This window comes from Peromyscus maniculatus, chromosome 17, assembly GCF_049852395.1.
Source record: "Peromyscus maniculatus bairdii isolate BWxNUB_F1_BW_parent chromosome 17, HU_Pman_BW_mat_3.1, whole genome shotgun sequence".
Taxonomy (NCBI): Eukaryota; Metazoa; Chordata; class Mammalia; order Rodentia; family Cricetidae; genus Peromyscus; species Peromyscus maniculatus.
In genome coordinates, this window is record NC_134868.1 from 56,959,849 (window position 1) to 56,986,916 (window position 27,068).

At 46.1% G+C, this 27,068-nt stretch overlaps 1 protein-coding gene across 3 annotated transcripts; it reads right to left on the reverse strand.

Moving 5' to 3' along the window:
• Window positions 1-3,932: 3,932 nt before the first annotated feature.
• Window positions 3,933-26,041, reverse strand: Upf3a (UPF3A regulator of nonsense mediated mRNA decay). Of its 3 annotated transcripts, none has more exons than XM_042262956.2 (9): window positions 25,807-26,038; window positions 25,410-25,516; window positions 23,614-23,720; window positions 22,174-22,272; window positions 21,946-22,056; window positions 17,954-18,009; window positions 17,710-17,865; window positions 15,456-15,589; window positions 3,933-4,662 (listed from the first exon to the last, which is right to left on the reverse strand). In XM_042262956.2, the coding sequence occupies exons 1-9, from the start codon at window positions 26,005-26,007 to the stop codon at window positions 4,656-4,658; spliced, it is 978 nt and encodes a 325-aa protein (XP_042118890.1). In that variant the 5' UTR covers window positions 26,008-26,038; the 3' UTR covers window positions 3,933-4,655. The 3 variants fall into 3 exon arrangements, with proteins under 3 accessions (XP_042118890.1, XP_042118889.1, XP_006981341.3); XM_042262955.2 differs by lacking the exon at window positions 3,933-4,662 and adding an exon at window positions 11,055-11,220 and having other exon boundaries at window positions 25,807-26,039; XM_006981279.4 differs by lacking the exon at window positions 3,933-4,662 and adding an exon at window positions 12,949-13,346 and having other exon boundaries at window positions 25,807-26,041.
• Between the last annotated feature and the right edge of the window lie 1,027 nt (window positions 26,042-27,068).

Below are 27,068 nucleotides of genomic sequence, written 5' to 3' on the forward strand. Positions count from 1 at the left end.
AGTCTTAGGTAAAGAGGTATTGATAGTCCAATTATTAACACAGAATTCTCCCTTGGGCTCTACCATTACTTTGCTTCATATGTACTGGGTGTGTAATTATTTATAATTATTACATACTACTAGTGTTGTTAATTTTACTGTCTTTCTTAGTTATTTATGACCTTCCTCTGAAGAACCTGCCTTAGTCCGTTTTTAGACAGGAGCCACTATGCTGTATTTTTAAAAATAAGTGTCTATTTACTATGAGAGTTGAGTCACTCTTTTCCTGGAACTTGACCTTCCCCAACCCATGACCTTGGTTTGTTTTTGAGAATACTCTCACCCTCCTTGGCCCCTCCCTAATCACATAGGGATTACATAATTTTTTTTCTGTAAAACTACTGGTGATTTTACTCTTTAAAGGGGCCCAAGAGATGAATTCGGGGCTGCTCTCTTTAACCTGATTTAGGAGGCAGCTGCTGGCCAGCTCTTGGGTGCACCCCAATTAAATCAAGTTTACTTCAAAATGTGGTAGTGGTTTTATTATTGCCATTGGGATTAACACCTCTTTTGGTTAATATTTTAGTCATTTCCAACCTATTTGTCTTTGGGTCTATAGTTAATCTGTATTTTTAAATTTCACTTTGTTTTCAATTTTTGAGGCACTTAAAATCTAACCCTTGTTTGCTGAAGTCCTGCTTTGGTGGGGGTTAGGTCCCAAAGTGGATGTATGGAGTTGGTGGTGGGGTGGGGGTAGGTGGGTGGGCACGAGGGTGATCCGAAATCTGGGTGGCTTCCAAAAGCATTTATTAAAAAGAAGAAAAGCATACAGCTTTTATACTCTAGAGTTAGTTGCACACCAACTAATTTCATAGGATTAAATGGGAGGAAGGGAGCATGTGAGCTTGGGTGTGGAGTCAGTTCAGGAGGTGGGGAATCTAGCATTGACCTTGACAATAGGCAGTCAGTCATATGTTAATGGAGGGCCTTAAGAATGAGTGCTTCCATACTTCATGCCCTGTACCTCTTATCTCTTCATCTGACTCTCTTAGGGTAAACTGGTAAATAGAATGTTTCCCTGAGTGCCCCTTTTATGGCCTGTGATGGTTTGAATGAGTGATGGGAGAGAATGGCCCCCAGTGGCTCATATATTTGAATGCTTAGTCCCTGGAGAGTGGAACTGTTTGAGGACTAGGAGGTGTGGCCTTGTTGGAGTAGGTGTTCACTGGGGGTGAGCGTTGAGGTTTTAAAAGCCCACACCAGGTCCAGTCTCTTCCTGCCTGCTGTATTCAGATTAGGATACAAAAGCTCTCAGCTACTGCTCCAGCACCATGCCTGTCTTCCTTCTGCCATGATGATCATAGACTCATCCTCTAAAACTGTAAGCAAGCCTTCAATTAAATGCTTTCTTAAAAAAAAAAAAAAAAAAAAGAATGAGTGCTTCAGCAAGCAGGAACTTTCCTCAAGCCCCACTGACAGCATCTGAGTCCTGAGGCAGGTCGGAGGATAACAAGTTCCCGGAAGGCACCTAAGCTGCTGCTGAGTAGAGAAGCCCACTGAGGATTACAGTGCGGTGGACAGAGTGGTATATTAAAACAATGAAGGGCCCCAGAAATGGCTCAGTAGTTAAGAACATTGGCTGCTCTTCCAGAGAACCTGGGTTTGATTCCCACCCAGCACCTAGATTGTTGGGAGCCAGGCCAATCCAAGGCTTTCTCAGAGGTCCTGATGAAAGGACAAACGGAACCTATTCGGAGTCCTTGTCCAGTGGCAAATTTGGTAAGGTCCGGTCTGGGGCTTGGAGCCAGGACCTCAAAGGAGTTAAAAGTTTCAGTTCCTGGGAACCCAGCTTCACCCCTGGGCTGTGGTCTTAAGGCAGCTGAGTCTGAGACATCCTGTGCTGTGTTCTCTGCCAATATTGATTTAGCTTTCTGTTGACGGGGCCCATTCCCCCTACTAATAGTATATAAGATGCTGCACCTCCTAATAACCTTGCTTGCCATAAGAAGTAGCTTGTGCTAGACCTCCTGAGTCCAAACTTTCCTGTCTTCTCATCCCCTGGTCCTTCTCAGGAACCTGTCACTGAAAAATGACCTGCTGGTCCAGGTCACATCATAGCTCACAACCACCTGAAAACTCCAGTTCCAGAGGACCTGACATCTCTTCTGGCCTCCTTGGGTCTCAGGCATGCAGAGACATGCACGCAGGTGAAATACCCATACAGACACAACAAACAACAACAAACCCTATGCCTACTGGGGACCCAGGCTCTATCCATTCTGACATCTCCATTCAAGAGATGCCACACTTCCATGATCACACTTAGGAATGCTCCCTAGAATGACAGAGGTCCTACACCCTGCCCTGGGGGCAGAGACAGCCACCAGGCCAAATGAGCACAAAGTAGTTTATATTCAACACCCTAATTGATCTGGACTCCCTATCCAGTCCCATCACTATAGAAGGTAAGTGAGTATTAGAAAGACAGAGCTAGGTGTCCTGAAGACCATCCACTTTCACACGTGGAGGTTGGAGGACAACTTTCAGGAGTCTTCTCTCCTTCCAGCGGGAGGCTGTCAGGCTTGCATGGCAGGGGCCTTTACCTGATAGGACGTCTCACAGGTCCCTGGTGCCTGTTTTAGCTAATAAGTTGTTTGTTTGTTTGTTTTTTTCCTATAACACAGTCCCATTGATTTTGTCAGAGAGATTGATGGATAAGCTCATGTGGCATCATTGTAATTTTTTGAATTATTCCTCTAAGGATCTGATGAAAGGTAAGAGGGAGCACTTTATAGAAAAGTGTATGGCACATTTTTGTGCATATGCGTGTGATAGACACTAACCATGGATACCATTTTCCAGACACCATCACCTTGTTTTATGAGACAGGCTTTCCCACCGGGACCTGACACTTGCCAAGTAGGCAAGGCTAGCTCAAGCCCCAGGGTCCTTCCTGACCCTACCTCCCCGGTATTGAGAGTCAACTGTGTACAACCATGCCAGCTTTTTTTTTAAAAAACATGGGTCCTAGGGGTTTGTGGTGATATTTTATTTGTGATCTAACAAATAAAGCTTACCTTGAAGATCAGAGTGAGGAGCTAAGCCACTAGTCAGCCATAGAGGCCAGGCAGTGGTGGCACACAACTTTAATTCCAGCACTTGGGAGGCAGAGGCAGATGGATCTCTGTGAGTTCAAGGCCACCCTGGGCTACACAAGGTTGATCCAATCTAAAAGAGAAACAGAGCCAGGCAGTGATGATACACACCTTTAATCCCAGTACTTGGGATCTTATGGCTCTAATCCCAGCCCTTGGGAGGTGGAGACAGGAAGTGATATGGCTGGGCAGAGAGAGGAATATAAGGTGGGAGGAGACAGGAGCTCAGATCCCATTCAGGCGGAGGATTTCATAGAAGTAACAACTAGTGGCTGCTGCTCTGCTTCTCTGATCTTTCAGCTTTCACCCTGATGTCTGACTCCGGGTTCTTATTAATAAGACCAATTAGGATTTGTGCTACAGGGGTTGAACTCAAGTCCTTGTGCTTATGTGGCAAGAACTTTACCAGCTAAGCTATCTCCCGACTCCTTACAACACTGAATACTAACCTGAGGAACACTGGACAGTCATTAGAGCATCACCACCCGCAATGTGGCTTTGGGTTAAGGCACAGGCGTGTGCACAGGTGCACGCTCGCACATGTGTGTGGGCCCAAGGCTGATGTCGGGTATCTTCCTTGATCACTAATATACTGAGGTGAGGTCTCTCAATTGAACCCAGAGCATGCTGATTTGGCTAATCTTACTGGCCAGCTTGCTCTGTAGAGTCTTTATCTCCAATCCCTTCACCCCCACCCCACCTCTGCCACTGGCCATACAGCTCAGGCCACACGCCCATCTAGCTTTTTTACATGGATGCTAGGAATCAGAACACCCACTGATTACCCAGAGTCACCTCCTCAGCCCTCGTGTCCTTTTTATTTGTAAGTGTGGCTCTGTGACATCAGAGACGGTGTGCTCAGTGCCTAAGAGGCACCCAGTGAGATCACATTTGAAGGGAACAGCAGTGTTTTCAAAAGCCCACTATTAGGGACAGTAGAGCTTCATGACTTGAAGACACCATCACTTCATTTACACAGTGAAGGATGTTTTAGGGAACAGAGTTGTCTCCGAGAGAATGCAGCTTTACCTTAAGGATAAGAATAGCCCTGTGGCTGGGTGGTGGTGGCACACGCCTTTAACCCCAGCACTGGGGAGGCAGAGGCAGGTGGATCTCTGTGAGTTTGAGGCCAGCCTGGTCTACAGAGTCAGTTCCAGGACAGGCTCCAAAGCTACACAGAGAAACCCTGTTTCGAAAAACAAAAACAAAAACAAACAAACAAACACAAAAAAAAGAATAGCCCTGTGAATGCGCACAGGAGTATGGCTTTTAAAAGCCAGAGTTTGGGTTGTTGTTACCGTTTTTAAGGAGCAGGTGGGAAAAGTGTTGGCTTGTCACAATCTAGTGTCTGCTTGTCTCTGATCTTTAGGGAAAATACACAAAGCATTTGATTAGAAAAAAGGCTTTGGATTATTCTTTGAACCTGTGACAGGAAAAAACGATTTGTTGGTTCAAATGCCTGGTTGGCCACATATCACATGGATAGTCTCTCTTCTTAACTCTGATGATGTTCGGCAGCTGTCAAAACCTGCAAGAAAGTCCAAAAGGTAAACCCTTAACATGTTTTTTTCCCCCCTTGCTGAATTATCATACAGAATAAATATCAAGGAGGAAGGGAATGACGTAAAAAAAAAAAAAAAAAAAAAAAAAAACCTTCACTTCCGGGCAGAGATTGTAGCTCAGTGGCCACATATCATTTTTAATATGTACAATGACTATAGATTCAATAGCCAGCATCAAAAAGCCAGGCATGTTGGTACACGCCTTTAATACCAGCCCTAAGAAAGCAGAGGCAGGCAGATCTCTGGGAATTCAAGGCCAGCCTGGTCTGGTCTACATAGTGAGTTCCAGGCTAGCCAGGACTACATGGAGAGACCCTGTCCCAAAAACCAAAACAAACAAATAAACAAACAAGCAAATAGATTATAACTTCATATAATGTCAGTATTTTTGTTGCTGTTAACCCACGACCAAAGGAACTGGTTATCTTGAGAAGAACTCCTAGCATAAGCAGACAGAAACACAATGTTGTAGTTTTTACATAAGGTTAAAAAAGGGGGCGGGGCTGGGAATGGTTTTAATATCTGCACTCCGGAGGTGAGTTCAAGGCCAGCCAGGAATGTACAATGAGAGCTTGATTAAAAAATAAAATATCAAGCCGGGCGGTGGTGGCGCACGCCTTTAATCCCAGCACTCGGGAGGCAGAGCCAGGCGGATCTCTGTGAGTTCGAGGCCAGCCTGGGCTACCAAGTGAGCTCCAGGAAAGGCGCAAAGCTACACAGAGAAACCCTGTCTCGAAAATAAATAAATAAATAAATAAATAAAATAATAATAAAATATCATCCCTGACCTCAAACTCTACTATAGAGCTATAGTAATAAAAACAGCTTGGTACTGGTATAAAAACTGACATACGGACCAATGGAATCGAACTGAAGACCCTGACATTAATCCATGCACATATGAACACCTGGTTTTTGACAAAGGAGCCAAAACTATACAATGGAACAAAGAAAGTATCTTCAACAAATGGTGCTGGCATAACTGGATCTCAATATGTAAAAGATTACAAATAGATCCATATCTGTCACCATGCACAAAACTCAAGTCCAAGTGGATCAAAGACATGAACATAAATCCAGTTACACTAAACTTAATAGAAAAGAAAGTAGGAAGCACTCTTGAACACATTGGCACCAGAGACCATTTCCTAAATAAAACACCAACAGCACAGACCCTGAGCACAACACTTAATAAATGGGACCTCTCTAGCCAGGCGGTGGTGGCGCACGCCTTTAATCCCGGCACTCGGGAGGCAGAGCCAGGCGGATCTCTGTGAGTTTGAGGCCAGCCTGGACTACCAAGTGAGTCCCAGGAAAGGCGCAAAGCTACACAGAGAAACCCTGTCTCGAAAAACCAAAAACAATAAATGGGACCTCTCGAAACTGAGAAGCTTTTGCAGGGCAAAAGACACAGTCAATAAGACAAAAAGACAGCCAACAGAATGGGAAAAGATCTTCACCAACCCCACATCTGACAGAGGATTGATCTCCACAGTATATAAAGAACTCAAGAAACTAGACATCAAAATACTGAACAGTCCAATTAAAAAATGGGCTAAAGAGCTAAACAGAGATTTCACAAAACAAGACATAAAAATGGCTGAAAGACATTTAAAGAAATGCTCAACATCCTTAATCATCAAAGAAATGCAAATCAAAATGACTCTGAGATACCACCTTACACCTATCAGAATGGCTACGATCAAAAACACCAATGACAGTCAATGTTGGAGAGGATGTGGAGCAAAGGGAACACTCCTCCACTGTTGGTGGGAATGTAAACTTGTACAACCACTGTGGAAATCAGTATGGCAGTTTCTCAGAAAATTAGGAATCGAACTACCTTAAGACCTAGCCATCCTACTCTTGGGCATATACCCAAGGAATGCTGATTCATACCATAAAGATACATGCTCAGCTATGTTCCTAGCAGCACTATTTGTAATAGCCAGAACCTGGAAACAACCTAGATGCCCATCAATGGAAGAATGGATGAAAAAAATGTGGTACATATACACAATGGAGTACTACTCAGCAGAGAAAAACAATGAAAGCATGAAATTTGCAGGCAAATGGATGGAACTAGAAAAAAATCATACTGAGTGAGGTAACCCAAACCCAGAAAGACAGTCATGGTATGTACTCACTCATAAGTGGATTCTAGATATAAAATAAAGAACAATCAGACTACAACCCATAGACCCATGAAGGCTATATATATATAGCACGGAGGTCCCTAGGATGACTGTGGCTTATAATAAATTTCAGTTTTACTCAATTATTGAAAAAAAATAGCCAAATGAATGGAAACACATGAACTATGAACCAAAGGCTGAGGGGCCCCCAGCTGGATCAGGCCCTCTGAATAGGTGAGACAGTTGTTTGGCTTGATCAGTTTGGGAGGCAACTAGACAGTGGGACCAAGTCCTGTGCTCATTGCATGAGTTGGCTGTTTGAAACCTGGAGCTTATGCAGGGACACTTGGCTCAGTCTGGGAGGAAGGGACTGGACCTGCCTGGTTTAAGTCTACCAGGTTGATCGCAGTCCTCGGGGGAGGATTTGCCCTGGAGGAGGTGGGAATGGGGGGTGGGCTGGGGGTAAGGAGAGGGTGTGGGAGGGGGGGAGAATAGGGGAACCTGTGGCTGATATGTAGAACTGAATGGTATTGTAAAATAAAAATAAAATAAAATAAAATATCCCCATGTAATGTGTAAAGCATTAAGTGAAAGAGGGTTTGTTTGAAGCAAAGGCAACTACAGACACAGACAATCTGTCATTCTGAACTCAGTGTAAGCTGGAAAGAGAGGAAGGGAGAGAAAAGCAACTATACAAGAGTTTTAACTGTAGATTTCCCTGTGTCTTTCTCTGGGCTATCTGTTGACTAGTAGAGAACTGTGGGGAAAGAGTAAGGTCTCACATTCCTGATTGGATTGGTTATTTCAGACACGTGTGGAGTCAGTGTGATTAGGCTATGGATCCATTGAGATCTTCTGTCCTCTGTAGGTAACAGCTGTGCACATGGTACACAGACATGTAGGCTACACACACACACACACACACACACACACACACACACACTCAATAAAAATTAATTAAAAAAGCCACTCATGGTGGTGCACACGTCTGTAAATCCAGCACTTGGGAAGGAAGGCAGATCAGTTCAATGACCTCTTTGGCCCTCCAGCAAGCTTGAAGCTAGCCAGGACTCCATGAGACCCTGTCTGCACCCACTGTCCACACACACACACACACACACACACACACACACACACACACACACACACACACATTCACTGAGATTTAAGTGGTTTAACTAAAAACATCCAGCTGATGAGAAATTCTGGACGAAACCCATAGTATTTGTAAGACAAATGTTTGTGCAGGTTTTCTGATGTGTGCCCGGAAGACACTGCCTTCCTGCTCATGCCTGCACCTCCCAGCAGCCACTACCATTTCTCTGGGTGCTAGATACCCTGTGAGGAGAGAGCACACTCTGCCACGAAAGAACTCAGTCCGAGTTCATGGAGTTTACTAATTTCACGGACAGGCTAAACCGATAAACAGTGCCCCACAGGAAATAAACAAGCTGTTACGGAGGGACACTCCATGAACAAGGGACAGGGGAGACTGTGGGTGAATGGAAAGGCTCTGGGGTCTCCTGAACCTAACGCTGGGCTGGGGGTGCAGCTGCAGGTCCCCGTGTTAAGAGGAGCTGCAGTGGCTAATATTAACTATCTACTTGACAGAACCCAGAATCACCTGAGAGGAGTCCCTGGTGAGCCTGTGAGGGATTATCTGGGTTAGATAACTGAGGTGGGAGGGGTTGACACCTCTCCCAGGACTTGAGTCTGGACCACATCAGAAGGATGCTAGCTGAGCATCAACCCTCATCTCTGCGCTTCCTGACTGTGGACACACGTGACCAGCTGCCTCACGATCCTGCCCTCACGCCTTCCCCTGTGACAGTCTGTATCCTGGAATGGTGAACCCGAATAACCCCTTAGGATGCTTGTGTCACAGCATCACATGACTAATCCAGGAGGCTAGAGGTGGGGGGTGGGGTCAAAGACTCCCTACTTGCACAGGACTCCTGCTCTGCCAGTGTGGCTTCTGCTGAAATCTCTCCGGGTGGCGCCAGAGGAGGCTTTCTTGCTGTGTTCTCACCAGCAGAGGGGCTGTTCTGATCTCTAACACTGTCATCAATCAGTCAGACCAGGGCCCACTGTCCTCAGCGTATGTGACCTGCATTACTTCCTTACTCCAGTGCAGCCATATTGGATAAGGACTTCTACATATGAATCTAGGGCCAAGACAATTCAAGAAAGGCCTGACTTAAAATAGCATGGCTTCTGTCATCTGCCCAGGAGCCCTAAACTACCAGCAGTTAGCTGGAAATGCCTCCAGTCCCCAGACGCCCAAAGTGACCCAAGAATCCTCTATCAAGACTGTCGTCCATGGTGGCAGTCCTGTAAAACCTGGACCTCATCATGTAGGGCCGTGGCCATGGTGACTTCCAGAGAGTAATTCATGGCAGACCGCTCTTCACTCATGCTGACTGTCCCACACGACCACTGAAAAATGACAATGCCATTATCATTGATGATGCTGTCCCTTTAACAAGTGGACAACTGAGTTTAAGTCGTCTAAGACTTGTCCTTTTATGATATAACATTACTTACATGGCTGTCTTTGTTCTTAGATGTGTAACAGTGAAGTATTCTGGGAGAAATTCAGAATCTTACAAATGTTCTCTTGATACTAAAATCGGGGTGACAACTTGTAAGAAGTGTCTAGATTTATACCAAATACACAGTCTAGCAAAAACTCACCAAGAGACAGTAGACAGCATTTTTCAAAATTTAACTAAATTGACAAGATAAAAAGGATTGAAATTGAATTTACATGTAACCATTAGAGCAGTGGTTCTCAACCTTCCTAATGTTGTGACCTTTTAATACAGGTCCTCACGTTGTGGTGACCCCCAACCATAAGATTATTTTCACTGGGTGGTGGTGGCACACATTTTTAATCCCAGCACTCGGGAGGCAGAGGCAGGTGGATCTCTGTGAGTTCGAGGCCAGCCTGGTCTAAAGAGTGAGTTCCAGGACAGCCAGGGCTACACAGAGAAGCCCTGTCTTGAAAAACTACACAACACAAACAAACAAAAATACAAAAGGAAAGTTTATTATCAGTGCTGGGATTAAAGGCATGCGCCACCACCACCTGGCCCTTTCGTAGTCTTAATAATCTATTAACACAGAGCAAATGGTTGATCAATTCTCAACTTTTAGCTCTAACATGGCTTTAGTTCCAAAGATAAGAAACAGAAAGCCAAGGTGCTTCTGTAGGAATCCCATCCTCTTCTGGAAGGCAAACATGCTAACATACTAACACAAGAATTCAGTGATAAGAGACAAAGACAGTAAGGCCTTTTCACCGGTGTGGTGTGGAGAAAGCTATGCCCTCTCATCTCGCCTCTTTCTACAGAATCTACCCACCCCAGCAGAATTCAGCTCAAGGTCCATACCTATTACGGCTTGGGGACCAGTTGGGTGTTTGTCAGTGAAAGGTCCTCCTCCTGGGACACTGGAGACACCTGTATTCTACTGAGAGCCTGATCCCCCATTAACCCAACTGCCTCTGTCACCAGAGGCACCTCACTGACGGGAGAATCATAAAGTATGGAGAGATCACTTGGTGAGCACTATTACGCAACATGTCAGCAAGTAAAAACCTATTTTCAAAGACAATGAATGTGAAATTTCACAACAGATGTGAAGACCCCTTGAATCCACTGCCAGATGCCACTTACTGGCAGGCTAAGCAACTGACACTGATAGCTAACTGTCCTCCTTTGTGAGGTTCATGTTCAGAATAAAATTATTGATACCATCAAGGAGTCAAAAGGCCAGGACTGAAAACAAGAAATAACAGAAACTTTAGAAAAATACTTCGTTAAGGAATTACAAGCCGGGCGGTGGTGGCGCACTCCTTTAATCCCAGCACTCGGGAGGCAGAGGCAGGCGGATCTCTGTGAGTTCGAGGCCAGCCTGGTCTACAGAGTGAGTTCCAGGAAAGGCGCAAAACTACAGAGAAACCCTGTCTCGAAAAACAAAAACAAAAACAACCCCCCCAAAAAAAAACAAACAAAAAAAAGGAATTACTAAAACTCCAAACAGGAGGCCATCTCCTCATAGTTTTATGAATTCAAATGAAAACTTGGAATGTCTCCCCATACACATCTCTAATTCTCGTTGACAGACCTGATATGCAACTGCTTCAGGGCACAAAGACACCCTAGTCAAAACAGCAGTCCCTGAGGGCGGCCAGCACTGAAGGAGAGACAGAGGGAGACGGACCCTGTTCCCTGGTAGCTGAAACCTCAGGCAGGGACCCTTCCCAGCATCCTTTTCATGGAGATGATTTTGTTGTCATGTAGGGGTAGGGTCCTTGTCCGGTGTCCTCTTCATGAGGATAACTTTATTGGCACATCCTGCCAGGAGTTCAGATTAAGACTCTTTGGCCTGTAAGAATGGAAAAGGCCTGAGGTAGGAAGTGGACACTGGTATGAATCCCTGAGGTAGATGGGGAGCTCTTGGAGCCAATATGGCTAGCCTCACTCTCAAGACGACATCCGCATGTACACATGGAGAATGCAGTCTGATCCTTCTAAACAACACACTGCCAGGCCTCATAGGAACGAAGTACTGTGTCCAAAGCAAACCCAACAGCAGAACAGGATCAATGAGCACGCAGTTGGGGAGCACCATCTACAGGTCTCAAATACCCCACTGCTCAAACAGAAGCAGCTGAAAGGTCAGGTGAATGCCTCTCTCCAATAGACCATGGTTATGCTCAGGGTCCCCTAGGTTACAATGACCCCAGGAATCTCTGGGCACTAAAAAGTTGTGAGTCATTTCTTTTGGCCGGTCCTGAAAGCATTAAAAATGAATGTCACCACGGGACACAGACAATCAATTAATATATACGTTTTTTAAAAGGCCGTCAGCAGTGCCCTGCGCCGTCAATGGATCCAAAGGCAATCAGTAAGTGAAGAGAGCCAGCCTCCAAGGTCACACTAGTCTGTGGCCATTTGTTCACATCGTGAGTCCTGGTGAGCATGTGCATGAGGCTGGCCCTGGACGTGAATGCCACTCAATCCTTGTTCCAGGGAAGTTATTCTCGGAAAGCCTTCCCTTTGCTAGCATCCTACATGGAAGCTACAGCTAAAGATTAAACTGTTAACTGCTAAGTATTCTTCCTTTAGAAACATTTCGAGAACCAGAACACTGGCTACCTCCGGAGAACTTCAAACCAGGTAAGGAAGACTCACTGTTAGTCTTCAGTTCTGTATGTCAGCTCACACAGAGCATGTAAACTGATGTGAGGTTTAACTTACAGAGAAGGACGCTCCTGTCTGAGGAGACTGTAGGTACTAGCCCTGGGACACTGCGTTTCAGATGTTCTGGCCACAAGACAAAAAATCAAGACACACATTGCTTGGCAAAGACCCACTGTCCACCACCTTACCATCCTTCCTTTCCCTTGCCATAAAAGACCTCTGTTCCTGAGTCCCCTAAGACAGGCTTTTGGGGGTGGTGCCCCCTGGTCTTCCAGCATGGCAGTCCTCTGTTAATATGACTGACTCTTTTTCCCTCAGCTCTTGGCTCCCAAACATTGGCTTTCCAGTGACGAGCAACCTAAACATGGACCCAGTGGCATTAACCCCCTCAATGGGTCTCTGGGAGCACGTGACCAAACAGAAGTGATTGTCACACTTCTGAAAAAAAAACAAAAAAAACAAAAACTGTCTTTTCACTGGACTCAAGGGAACCTCGAGGCTGTCTTCACACTCAGGCAGAACTGCTTCATGAGCTCTGAGACTATTTATTAGTCAACGACATCCAAGAGAGCTCCACAATATGCTGTTTTCCTTATTATCTTAAGGCTACATTTTACAATATTAATCTCAAGTAAATGATTTATGCTAAACAATTTTTCCTGGTAAATAGAAGCTTGATTCTTTAAAAAGATGACAGTATGTTGTAAAATAAAAAAATATATATCACAAAAAAAAAAAAAAAAAAAAAAAAAAAAAAAAGATGACAGTATGTTTTATTCTGAGTTTTAAGTTCAGTGTACCCCAGGAGAGCAAGAATACTCTAGAAGAAATGGACTTTCAAAGTCAGCTCACATGGGCGTGTGAGCTGACAGACAGAGTGCAGCCCTGGACCTCTACACACCTAGGCAGATTCTTCTTGTCTCCTTTTATTTGGGGAAAGCCGCCATGAGACTTCAGAGGCACACTGTGTACTCTTGGCACGTATCGACAGGCAAGTCGGGCCCAGGGGACTACAGAACCTTGTTCCCCAGGCGCTCCTTTCTTAGGCCCAGGCTGTCACACTCCTGTCCCTTGCTCGCTCTCTCTGCCTTGTCCACAGGGACCCCCCCATCCTGGCTCCCTTTCTTCCCTCTATCCTGGGTGAAGGCTTTCCCCCACTTGGGTTCGTCTTCAGTCCTCCTGGAAAACCTGGCAAACTCAGAGTGACTGCTGTGCTTTCTGCAACCATCTGGGTGACATCTTGGAGTTTCAGGTTCTTTCTCTCGATATCTTTTGTCCCTTTGCTCTTTATCACTGCCATCCTGTAACCTGTGAGTCAATACAAACGGTCAATAACTAACTGTAGGCAGATGGCTGATTATCTGTCTCCCTTCTAGACTCTGAATGGGGTGCCAGGACCTGAGCCCATCACTACAGGGGTGCATAGACCTGAGCTCATCACCACAGGGGTGCACAGACTTGAGCCCTTCACTACAGGGGTGCACAGACCTGAGCCCATCACCACAGGGGTGCACAGATCTGAGCCCATCACCAAAGGGTGCACAGACCTGAGCCCATCACTACAGGGGTGCACAGACCTGAGCCCATCACCACAGGGGTGCACAGACCTGAGCCCATCACCACAGGGGTGCACAGACCTGAGCCCATCACTACAGGGGTGCACAGACCTGAGCCCATCACCACAGGGGTGCACAGACCTGAGCCCATCACCAAAGGGGTGCACAGACCTGAGCCCATCACCACAGGGGTGCACAGATCTGAGCCCATCACCAAAGGGGTGCACAGACCTGAGCCCATCACTACAGGGGTGCACAGACCTGAGCCCATCACCACAGGGGTACACAGACCTGAGCCCTTCACTACAGGGGTGCACAGACCTGAGCCCATCACCACAGGGGTGCACAGACCTGAGCCCATCACCACAGGGGTGCACAGACCTGAGCCCATCACTACAGGGGTGCACAGACCTGAGCCCATCACTACAGGGGTGCACAGACCTGAGCCCATCACTACAGGGGTGCACAGACCTGAGCCCATCACCACAGGGGTGCACAGACCTGAGCCCATCACTACAGGGGTGCACAGACCTGAGCCTATCACCACAGGGGTGCACAGAGCTGAGCCCATCACTACAGGGGTTCACAGACTCGAGCCCTTAACTACAGGGGTGCACAGACCTGAGCCCATCACCACAGGGGTGTATAGGAGCTGAGCCCATCACTACAGGGGTGAGTTTAGCACCATGGGCTCACAGTAAGCATCTAATAAAGGACATGGAAAGATGGACAAATATATCTGCTACTATATCTGAACGACAAGTTCGCAATGACATAATGCTGAGGTATGTGACACACTGTCCTAACTCTCGCAGAGTAAATGCGGTCCCCACTTTACAGCTTAACTAAACGAGTGACAGCCTAGGTTCCCAGACGTGCAGGCGACACAGTCCCAGCAGTTTTAGTCTGCTCTAAGCACAGCCGACTGAACTCAGGTTTAATAAGGCCAGGTGACTGACTTAGGCACATCTAAAGGCTAAGTGAATAGTGAGCAAGCACATGGCTACTTGGTTTGGGGTTCTTGAAGTCTTTGCCTCCCTGAAGCATGGGTACAAGCCACCACCATGTCCCCTCTGTGGCTTATCCACATGGGAGGCATGGGGACAATTGAGGACTTAGGACAACAATAACAGGCTATACCATAAACAATGACACTAAAGTACTCCAACCCGAATCAAAGGGTAGAGATATGCTCCAAGAGTGGTAGAAACCCCAGGTCGGGCAAGCCCGGGTGTGTATGGCAGGTGTGGTAGTCAGGGCAGGGGGCTACACCTACCAGCTCCACGGCTGAGCTCTTCCCATGAAACTGTGTCATGAGCAGGTAAAGATAGAGGCAAGACCAACAAAAGACAGACCTAACTAGGAGGGGATTACACTATTGAAGGCCTACTGCTCCACCACAGAAACAAACAAACAAAAACCCCAAACTGGCCAGCCCGAAAAGATGGGACTCTGAAATTTGTAGTTGTAGGTAGCTGAGATTTAATCACAGATTAACTGTAGGGGAGCTGGGATACAAATGTGTGAGAAACCTTGAAACACAGAGGGAAGCAGTGACCAGGAACAAACCACACAGAAAGAAAGACTGAGAGGCAGACCCTGGAGACATACGTCCAGGAAGGAAGTCTTATGGAGGAAAAGGAAGCCGCTCAAGAAGTGATATAAGGAAGCCCCAGGACCCGCTCCTCATTTGAAGAGCCACCGAGACTGCTGACTGGATGCTTACTAACTCCTGGCAGGGTCAACAGAAACAAACATGCTAGCATACTCCAAGGGCAATGTGAAGAGCACACCACTTGTACTGACGCTGTGACTCCAGACTGGGGGCAGGAGGCAGTCACGGGAACGAGAGCATGCTCACCTCTCCCCAGGCGTCTCCGGCAGGCCTTCCACTGGCCGGGCTTCCTGCTTCTCGTCTCCAGGACCAACTGAGTCACCTCTTTCTTTGGGTTTCTCTGTGGTTGCTTCTTCTCCTGTTTCCAGCTTTTTAAGAAGCTGAGAAATTGTAACATTAATAAAATATTACTCAATTATCATAAAAGAAACTGTTAAATAATTAAGAATATATACCAATATTGAGCTCAAATGTTAGAATAGCAAAGGAATTGTTGTAGGCCCAAATATCAAAAACAAGAACAACTGCAACCCAGCTGTTTTGGGTTTAATACATATGACACTATCAATAAAATCTTTACAATTATGAAAAATGATGTAGGATTGTTAAAATAATGGCATCCAATTTAACAAAAGAACACTATAAAACAAAATGTGTACTATTGATCTGAGGCCAGCTCCCACCTTTTAAAGGGTTCCTCTGAGGAGAGGAGAGGAATAGGAAACTTGTAGATAGAAAGACAGCAGAGAAGAGACAGAGAGAAACACAGGATAGCTTCAGGAGGACCTGGATCAAAATCCACCGGCCCCTTCTGTCTCTTCAAAAGAGCTTTTTATAATACCAAGGGGCGGGGCAAAAGATCTCCCCCTTGCTAGATCAAAGCACCCTGCACAGCCAAGTGCAGCCCCTTCCAAACACCTGGTAACCACACCAGTGGTCAAATCATTCCCCTGTGCAGCCCTGCTGGGTAAAGCAAGCTCAGATCTCACTAGGAAACCTCTGGGGGTCTCCACAGTGATCCAATTTTGATTTACGTTAGTACACACAGACCCTGCTAATGGAGCCTAATTCTGAGCAACACTTTATTAGGTGGTTTCGTCCTTGTGCCAACATTAAAGTGTCCTTACATGAAGTCACTATACAAGTTAATCTCATAGTCACTGTTACAGTCTGAGTATTAACTTTTCCCAAAAATTCATGTGTTGAACCCTTGGTCTCCAGCTAGAGGTATTACTTTGGAACTAGGTCATTCGAAACAAGCCCTTGGAAGCTCTGTCATGTCCCATGTCTTCCTTCTTTGTCTTCTAATTCTTGTCTATGTGGCAGCGAAAGCCTCCACCACAGGAACCCACATCTCTCCTGCTCTTAGCTAACCAACGAGCATCTCTCCAGCCCCGCCCTTCTGCTTTTCTGAGACAAGTTCTTGTATCTAACCCAGCCCAGCCTTGAACTGCTGAGCCCCCTGACTCTGTCTCTCAGTGCTAGCAATACAGGCTTACGCTAAAACACCTGGCTTATGTGGTACTGGGATTGAAAACCACAGCTTAACCCATTCTAGGCAAGTACTCTATGGACTGAGTTACATCTCTACCCCTTGTGAGCTTTGTGAAGACTATCCCAGTCCATTAGTCTTCTGCTCTTACAGCTTTGGTCAGGTTCCCTGACTTCACTGCTACTATGATACTATGCCGTTTTTAAAACAACAGATCTCATGGGGCTGGAGAGCTGGCTCGGTGGTTGAGAGCACCTGTTCCTCTTGAAGAGGACCTGGATTAGGGGCTAACACCCACATGTGGCTCCCAACCATCATTAACTCCAGCTCCAGGGCATCCACTGTCCTCTTCTGGCCTCTGCAGTTACCAGGCACTATGTGGTGCATACACACAGACTTTGCTAACCATAGACATGTTCCTTATGTATTACAAGTTACAGTTAATGATAGCTGACACTTTCTTTATATTATACAGTTCTTCAGAACCCTAATAAGTACCTTAAATCTTCTGTGGGGTAAGGTGAAACCATGCCGGGCTGAAATCTCAGTTTAAAAAAAGTCCTAAGAAGGGTTGATTCCAATTCTGACCAATATTGAGGAGAAAATCTCTTCAATCAATGTGAATGATGCATCAGTCATGGGGAAAACTGGACATGAGGGTGAAAGTGATGGGTGGTACCTAGTGCTGAGCCTTGGGTGTGAGTCCGAGTTCTGAGCTGCTGAGGCAGGACATGGAGAAGCCCTGCCGGAAGTTCTCTGGAAAATCTAAGGCAGGGATTGGGTGCTGTGACCCATTCCACACTGGGAGGCCCGAGCCTCAAGCCTTCCGCCGCCTCAGCACCCGCGGGCTGTGTAAGGACGCCTGAGCCTAGGGGGACGTCTGAGGCCACTGCTGTAGAATGGGTATAAAGCGCTGATGAAGGGCTGGATTAGCTGAATACTTAGATGGCCTCATCACTCTAAGAGAACTACACTGCAGGGAAAGAAGAAAGGTCTCCCCAGTATTACCTTAATCTTCACCTCCTTCTCGGTTCTCTTCTGCTTATCTGCCTCTTTCCTTTTACATCTCTCCTCCTCTCTCCTTCTCCTTTTCTCCTCTTCCCGTAAACGCTTCTTCTCCAGCTCCCTCCTCCTCCGCTCTTCGCGCTTTTCTTCTCGAAGTCTCTGAAGGTGTAGACAAACACGTATGTAGATTTTGTGGATGGAACCAGCGAGCACAGGACAGATAGTCATCAGGTAAAACGTCACCCACCTGCTTTTCTAGTTTTCTATTTTTAATATATTCCAAAAGAGGTGTGGTTCTTCTGGCTAAAGAACAAAAATTGTAATATATCACAAATCACTTCTAAATTGAGATTATTTTATATTCTTGTTTCCAATTTAGTATTAAAGTAATTAGGGGAAGAATACTATCTCTAAAATTTACATGGGTATGCGCTGTACCCAGGGGCATTCTTATTTTATTATGACAAATGTAAGTAATTTGGAGGTACTGATAATTCTGCACATAGTAGGCATGCCATTCTTTTAAGCCTTTTATTAGCATATACCGATTATAGACAATAATAGGTCATTTTGACACTTTCATACATGTATACAAGGTATTTCGATCACATTTACACTCCATGACCAGCCCTTGACCCCTCCCAGTCCTGCAGTCCCTTTTCTCTTCCCAGCTAACCCTCCGACTTCCACGGTCTACCTTCCATTTTGTGGTGTGGTGACCCAGTGAGTTTAACTAGGGCTGTTTATAGGACTATAGGTGAGCGGTTGTTTACGGGGGCACCGGCGTCAGCGAAGAAAAAGACACAAGATTCTTCCTCTTCAAGCAGTCATTAATATTGCTAACATAGTTGGCAAAAAAAAAAGTAGTATGTGTGTGATAATCTTAAGCTTCTCAAATATTACTAATATCTTTTTATGCTTCTGAAGAATCATAAATAGCATTTACATACTTACTTGGATGCTATGCAAATTGTCAGTTTTTGCTTTTCCAGTTTTTAATGTTTTTTTCTTTTAATGTTTATTTAGTTTTACTCTATCTGTATGAGTGTGTGTCTGCATGTATGTCTATGTACCCTGTTTATGCCTGGTGCCTGTGGAGGTCAGAACAGGATGTCAGATCCCCTGGAACTGGTTAGGAATGGTAGTGAGCTGCCATGTGGGTGCTGGGAACTGCTGGGGTCCTCTGAAGAAGCAACAAGTGCTCTTAACCACCCAGCCATTTCTCCAGCCCGATAACACAGAGCCTTTAATACATGCCAATCTAGTTCAAAAATCCCAAATCTGAAATGCCGTCAACCAAAGTTTTGAGCACTGACATCATGACCCAGTGGGAAAGTCTACATGTGATGAGATGTGTCAGTCAGAGATGCATTACAAGTGTACAAAACCGCCTTCGCACTGTGTGCTTAAAATACACAGAAAACACATTTTATCTCTAGACTTGCGTCCCATCTCCACAATATTTATTACAGATATATAAACATCCCAAAGTCCCAAACAGAACATTTCTGGTCCTTATCATTTCAGATATTCAATCTTTTTATACTCAGTAAAATCAGAATAATGTGACATTAACTGCAAATACTAAAGCTTAGAAAATGATTCCTTACGGCACTGCTGACCACCAAAAGCACCCATTGCACTTGTCTAAAGAGCACACCCACAGCTTCTACCTCAACATCACCTCTCCTACTCCTCACTCCTCATATCTGATTGGTATGTCAGGTGCCCTGGCATGCTACAGGCCTGCAGGTGTCTGTCACCAGAGGGACCAGCTCCCAAAGGGAGGAGTTCCATGACCTCCACATGTAAGGACATGGTGAGAAGGTGGGAATCGTCTGGGTCTGCTCTGCAAATCTTCAAGATCTCAGATTGAATGGGACTGTGAAGAATCCTTGGATACACCTGAGAGTTAGCATGACATTTCCAGAATTGTGAGGTCCAGGAACTAGTAGTAATTTGTGAGAAAGCCACTAGACGTGGGCCCCTAATTCAAACCAAGGACTTCTGATACCCTGACTTGACAGATCAAATGGTACTCAGTCTCGAGAGTAGACATGGTCAGAGGCCCACACTTTATGGCAGGTGCTGTGGCCATGGATGTAATCAATCTGGCAGAAATGAATTCATTTCAAAGAGATACTTTGGCAACAGTGGATCCCAAGATAAAGTTTAGTAACATGGATACACTTTCCTCCTCCTTCCCCAATTACTGTATCACATTTTACAAGGCTCAAGGAGGTGATGAGGTTTGCTGAGGTTATGAAGTACCAAGTCTCAGAGCTAATCCTAGGTACGTCCATTCCAAAGACCTCCTGCCAATGACAGTTTATTATGATCTTTTTTTAAAAAAGATTTATTTATTTATTATGTATACAGAATAGGGCGCCAGATCTCATTACAGATGGTGGTGAGCCACCATGTGGGTGCTGGGAATTGAACTCAGGACCTCTGGAAGGGCAGTCGGTGCTCTTAACCTCTGAGCCATCTCTCCAGCTCCCAAGTTATTATGATCTTATTCAAACCTTATTTGTTAGGCTTGTTCATGAGACAAGGTTAAAAGTTAAGAAAATATTGGCAGCTCCTAGCAATTACGTGGTGAAGGCTGAAACTGAAAAGCAGAGCAGCAACTACAGCAGCCTCCAGCGTCCATGTCTGGGGTGAGTGAACCGCTCACCTGAGGGCTAAGAGTCAGCCTGGCATTTGTGTCAATATGTAAGCACTACTGGCAATATACCGGGCACCAAGATGACAAGGACAGAGGCCCTCTGCGGGAACAGAACTAGATCTGACCCACAAAAAGATATCTCAAAAGTGGCCTGTAGTGACAGACTCTGTAACAAGAAACACTTAAACAGACCAAGAAAGATGGAGGAGGGGGCTGGAAGGTGAGTTTTAAAAATACCTAATTTGCTTTTTCTAACTTTGTAAGTATAACAAGTTTTGAAATCAGATCTTGACTTTTGCCCCCAAAGTATCTTTCTCCACCTTCTCTATGTATATGTTATATATGTACATATTACACATGCAAATATATATATATATATATATATATATATATATATATATATATATATATATATAAAACTAGCCATCTTCTCGTCTTAGATCTCTGGTCTTTAGTTCTCTCTACCCCTCAGCCCCCTCACTAATCTGTCTACCATTCCCCCCTCCCCCAATGTTTGACCTCTAAAACATACACTCATCATAATACAACAGCCTTCCCTGGGGAGCAAGAGCCATCAGCCAGTCCCTGCTTCTTTCTGGCATTCCCCACCCACTGTGGACAGAGCAATGATCCACTCCCTGACAGGAATCCGGGTCTCCAGTCTCAACACTAGGGTTTCTTACATCTCTCAATTATACGAGCTTACACTCTGTTTCTATAGCTCCGGACTCTGTGGTCTGTTCATTCACTAGATACTCAATTTCTACTGTCTCTTTCCTGCAGCTACAAAGATGACAATGTATTTCAACTATGGGAGTGGGGGAGGAAACTGAGCAGGGAATTCATGTGGAGACTAACGAACCAATTATACCTGAGATGTTAATAAGGTACCGTCTGGGGGCTGGGAATCCAACCTGGGTCCTTTAGAAGAGCAACTGATGCTCTTAACCTCCGAGCCATCCCTCCAGCCCCTTGAGAAGAGGTTTTTGATCCTGAGACCAGTCGGAAATGGAACATTCAGGTGCGTCTGAGACTAAACCGGGTGGGCCTGGTGAAAAATAAAGGAGCTCCATGTCTGCATGTGCATTTTCTGGGGCCTATTATGGGAGACAAACATTTCTAGCCACTCCACTCTAGGAGGAAGCGTGAATGGAGTTCAAGCAGACCCCGGCTGCTGGCTGCGCTTATGCACAGACTGACTGCTTAGCTTCCTTGGAAGGCTTGCTGCTCTGCCGAAGCTGCAAAGCAGGTCTTGTCTCCAGAGGCTCCCGAGGTCCTCTCGTGGCTGCTGACAGTCAAAACTGTGACAAACGTTCCTCTCTGACCCAGCCAAGAGCACACATCTGTCTTCCAAAGCGTCATCATTTCAAATACGACCACTAAACACATCATGCTTACCAACAAAGGCTGAGAACTATTTCCCTGCCCTATCACTCTTTTGTCGAAAGTAGAAAATACTGTTTCTATCAAGCCTGTAACAGAAAGAAATCTCACCCTCATCTTGAAGAAAGGAGAATTAAATATATATATTCTATTAGTAAGCATCTCAATAAAGAAACGAGCAAACAGACCGAGGAGTTCTCTTGTCCTCACTTCGATCTCTCCCAGGAGTGTCTCAGGACTAGCACCGGTTTTTTCTTCCTCCAAACTGTATGTTTCCAGAAACTGTTTATATTCTGGATCTGTAAATTTAAAACAGAAGGAATGAATAAATATATCCCCCCTCTCCAACTGCAGGCAACGTTTGATCAGCACAGTTCATCTGTGGGTTTATAATTCCGCTTCAGAAAAGGGCTCACCATCTTCAATGCTTCCAGTCTTGGCGTCTTTCTTCTTCAGCTTCTTTTTGGCAATCTTCTGGAAGGGAGCAAACTCCACCACTGCAGGATACTCCAGGCCTTTTATGGAGACAGAGTCCAAAGATGACCGTGAAACTCTACTACATTCACTTTGGAAAACAATGATCTAACTTACATGGAGTCAAAGGATGATGTCGTCAAGGTAACTGCTTTGGGAAGAGCAGGAGGCAAAGAAGCAACACTCTGACATGATGTGGCCCTGAGGACTCACTCACGACCTCCACCACTCCCTTGAAAAGGGAGGAAACTAGCTACTCCATATGACTTCCAAATAATTTATGAAGGAAGAATCACCACTCAGTTATTGTTGCTGTTGTTTTGGGTTTTTGTTGTTGTTATAATCAACTATTTTAATTTTAAGGTGTTATAGGCTAGAGAGAGCTCAGTGGTTGATAGCATTTGCTGTTCTTGCACAGGACCTGGATTTGGTTCTAAGCACCTCACATTAGGTGGCTCGCAAACACCTGGAACTCCACTTCCAGGGAATCTGATCCCTCTTCTGGCTTCTGAGGATACCCGCACACACATTTATATGTACATACACTCATGGACACATACATACACATAAAATAAAAATAAATAAAAAAGAATTAATGTTAAGATGTCAATTCAACTATCAAACTGTTATATAGACTCAAGGAAATTGCTTAAAAGAGATACAGGGCTTTAGGGCTTGGAAACTTCAAGGACATGTACTGATCTATGTAAGGTTTGTTTCAAACAAAAAGGTGAAAAAGGAAGCAGCAGGAACTGATTTTATTGTTATATGGGAAGGAAGATGAACATGTAAAGAAATGTTCTCGTTAATAGACTTTAGCACATGGAACCCTCTGCCTCAGAATTAAACCCACTGAGCTCTATCATTTTAAAGCTTGTGAGTAATGCACTCCTCTGGTGTTAAAGGTCGAACTTACTTGGAATATGTTTTGGGCTCACCTCAACTGTGCAGAATGAACATGGGACAAGAAGGGGCTGGGGCCGGCAGGATGGCTTAGTGGGCAGCCATACTTGTTACCAAGCCTGGTGACCTAAGGAAGATCCCTGGGACCCACACCGAAAGGAGAGGACTGACTCTGACAAGCTGCCTTCTGATCTCCATAATTACAACACGACACAGAAGTGTACATATACACAGAGGAGTGTACACACACAGACAGATACACCAGTGTACACACACACAGAGAAGTGTACACACACACACACACACACACAGATAACAAGTGTATACATACATAGAGGCATATATACACAGGAGTATACACACACAGAGGAGTATATACACACACAGAAGTGTACACACACAGAGGAGTCTATACACACAGAAGAGTGTACACACACACACACACACACACACACACACACACACACACACACCCTAACCTTTATTGCCAATGAAGATATATCCATCAAAACGATCTCTGAACAGAAGGATGTCATCAGGGTTCCGAAAATTAATGTATGCTCTTGAGTAGAGATGAGGATAGAGACTGAAATATGAGATAACAATAAAAGTGTTAGTAAAACTGCAGGACTCCTTCAGTTTTGTCTTATTTATCTTTTATTAACATAGCAAATACTTTTTATGCCAAATAATCACTTCTCAGCTAATTATAACAATTTGGATAGTCTTTTTGTTTTTGTCTTTGTTTTTTTTTTGAGACAGGGTTTCTCTGTGTAGCCCTAGCTGTCCTGAAACTCACTCCATAGCCCAGGCTGGCCTAGAACTCAGAGATCCACATGCCTCTGCCTCCCGAGTGCTGGGACCAAAGATATGTTCCACCACTGCCCAGCTCCAATCTGAATATTCTTTAGCAAAAAACAAAACAAAACAAAACCCCAACCATGAAGTGAAGCCTTGATTACTCAGGAGCATCTCTACTGTCATAACTAAGATTAAATTACTAGACTTCAGCTTGGCGGTGGTGACTAGATCCAGCACTTGGGAGGTGGACGCAGGCAGATCTCTGTGAGTTCAAAGCCAGCCTGGTCTACAGAGTGAGATCCAGGACAGCCAGGGCTACACAGAAACCCTGTCTCTAAAGACAAATACTAGACTTCAGAAGTCAACCAACGGCCATGGACATTTGGACATTTTTTTTTTTTTTTTTTTTTGGTTTTTCGAGACAGGGTTTCTCTGTGTAGCTTTGCGCCTTTCCTGGAGCTCACTTGGTAGCCCAGGCTGGCCTCGAACTCACAGAGATCCGCCTGGCTCTGCCTCCCGAGTGCTGGGATTAAAGGCGTGCGCCACCACCGCCCGGCTCATTTGGACATTTTTAGTCATTCCTGGTACATCAAGAATAAGAAGAAGACTAATCTTGGCTCCTTCATGGATGAGGATATAGTACTATGAGGTTCTTTTCAGATGGGTAGGCCAGTTTCAGGTGCGTTGGTACTTAGAAAAGAATGAAACCATTCTCCCTCTCAGTCACACTTCTTTTCACAGGTAGGAACTCTTCAATTCCATTTCACAGAGACTATTAAAGGTCAGAGAAGTTTGTTCATAGGGAGGGTGCAAGTTACAAGGAGGGGCTGGGAATGTACCCTAAGTCACTCCCTGTTGTTTTAACTGTTTTTTTTAACTTCAGCCATCCGAAAACCACCTGTGGTTTTCAAATGATACCCGTTTAATAACTACTTGTATTTTTATTTGAAGACGATTTTTTCTTTCTTTTTTGCTTTTTACAAAAACAGGTATCCCAAAGTAATTTCTATATGACATAAACGAAAACATAAAAGTATATAAAAACATCGTGAAAAATCCCGAATCTCAATGGCACTGACATCTGCTGGTTAGGCCAGCCCCAGTTGCTCCAATCACCACAGACAGAGAACCTGTCTGACCGGGTGGTGCTGCCCACAGGAACACGGTGGCAAATCCACTTCTCCGGGCTCAATTCCTGGTCCTTCACTAGCGAAAACACTCCAGACTCGCGTGTATAAAGGATGCACTCTGGTTTTTCTCATCATACAATTTATTAAAAGCTATGTGGAGGGAGGTCTGGAAACACAAAGGACACAACGTGCGGCGCCACCGGCGCACCACGGTCCTGTATAGAGTGACAACGTCATGCCCATCCATAACGGGCGTGCACAGACAGCTGGAAGGGGGACAGATGGCAATCCCGAGCGCCACCGGGTCCTCAGTCCATCACCCGGGTCCCCCGGCAGGTCCTCACCTGAGGTCCGCAGCCACCACCTCGAAGTAATCGTGCGCAGGCAGGGGGCGCAGTTGCTCTTCCAGCTGCTCTTTGGTGAGGCCGGGGGGCAGACGCCGGAGGACCACCTGGGATGAGCATGGCTCGTCATTTAGATGCTGCCGCCCGCCCGCTCGGGGCCCGCCAAGCGCGACCACCGCCGCTCCCGGACTCTAGCCGGCCTGGGAGGCGGCGTTCCGCATCCCCATAGCAACGCCGCGGCCGAGGTCCCGCCCCTAAGGCCAGCGCACCGCCCCTCTCCCCTCAAGCCCCGCCCTCCTCGGGCTCCCAGCCGTGCTCTCGCGAGAACGGCTGGCCCCGCCCCGCGGCGGGCTCTGGACCAGTCTCCCCGCGGGAGGCTGCGAGGCTCCGCCCCCACCTTGCTCAGGGCCGTCCTCTTCTCCTCGCGAGGCTTGCCCGCCCCGCTCTCGCTGAAGGCCGGGGCCGGCGCCACCGCGGACTCCCTCCGCGGCGACTCGCGGCGGAACGGCGCCTCCGGGCCCGACAGTTTCTCCCTCCAGCTGGGAGCCCGCGCAGGAAGGGCTTCACCCAGGCCTCCGGCCCCCTCTTCCGAGCGCATCCCCACCGGCCGCCCGCCCGCCCGCCTCCACCGCGAGAACGAAGCCTCGCGAGGACTGGGCAGCCCCTCCCTTGGCATTCGGTGTCCCGCGTCCCCTCCCCGGGCCTGCCGCGGGGTGGGGCGGGGGGAAGGGGCGGTGCCAATGCTGCCCTGCGCCGGGGGTGGGCAGCCTGGCGGGCCCTGAAGGCTGGCGGTGCCCCAGGGTTGCACGTTTCCAAAAACATGCTCGGCATCCTCCGACAGCGACGGTAGGGAGTCGACACTGTCACGCCGTGCACGGAAGACAAACGCACGTTCCGTGGGCTGCTGACCTGCGATGTGGATGGCATGCATCCGTGAGAGTCTGGGGCTGGGAGGCCCCCGGAACCCAGAGCCATTTCTGGCCCACTCAGTCTCACCAGGGCAGCACCGAAACTAAAAACCATTTTTCTTCTACAGACCTACAAGCAACAGTTTTCCTAGGTGCTCAAATTTGACGTGCCGTTGGCTGTAGTTTTTAGTTACAGCACCTTTCTCCTGAGAAAATTTCAGAAATGTATTTACAGATTGTATTGTGAAGCCTGTATTGATATTGACACTCTTGAAATGTGACGTTTTAAATAGGCCAGAGACTCAAAAACAGTGTACAAGGCCTCAAACATCAGCCTTCTATAAAACCCATGAGCAGGGGCAGTCTCTACTATTTCATGGTTCCGAGGAAGCCTAGGATTTGGAGCCCACTGTTTGAACCTGCTCAGTTTGGAGTAGCCAGTTATGCTGACCAAAAGCTATGCTGGCCTGTTAACCTTATTAGGAAGAAAATGTGTGTTTGAGAGGCTGATAAAAATGTGGAGACGAGTTGTTAGGAAAAAAACAAAACACAACCCCACACCCAGATGTTAGATTGTACAGAGCTGATGGATAGTAACTTCACAAGTAAACAAAGTTGGATTATAAACTCAGAGCCAAAATTATCAGTCTAGCTTTAGCCCCCTTAACAAAGCCATTGATTGACCTAACACCCTCTTAACTGTCCTGTAAACTGCCATGTTAGTTTGATTAGTTTATATCAACTTGACACA

Coding starts and splice junctions, on each gene's coding strand:
- Upf3a (XM_006981279.4), bottom strand. CDS start 26,007: ATGCGCTCGGAAGAGGGGGCCGGAGGCCTGGGTGAAGCCCTTCCTGCG. Junction 22,273..23,613: donor TATCTTCATTGGCAATAAAG/GTTAGGGTGTGT, acceptor TCTCCATAAAAG/GCCTGGAGTATCCTGCAGTG. Junction 22,057..22,173: donor GACTGGAAGCATTGAAGATG/GTGAGCCCTTTT, acceptor TTAAATTTACAG/ATCCAGAATATAAACAGTTT.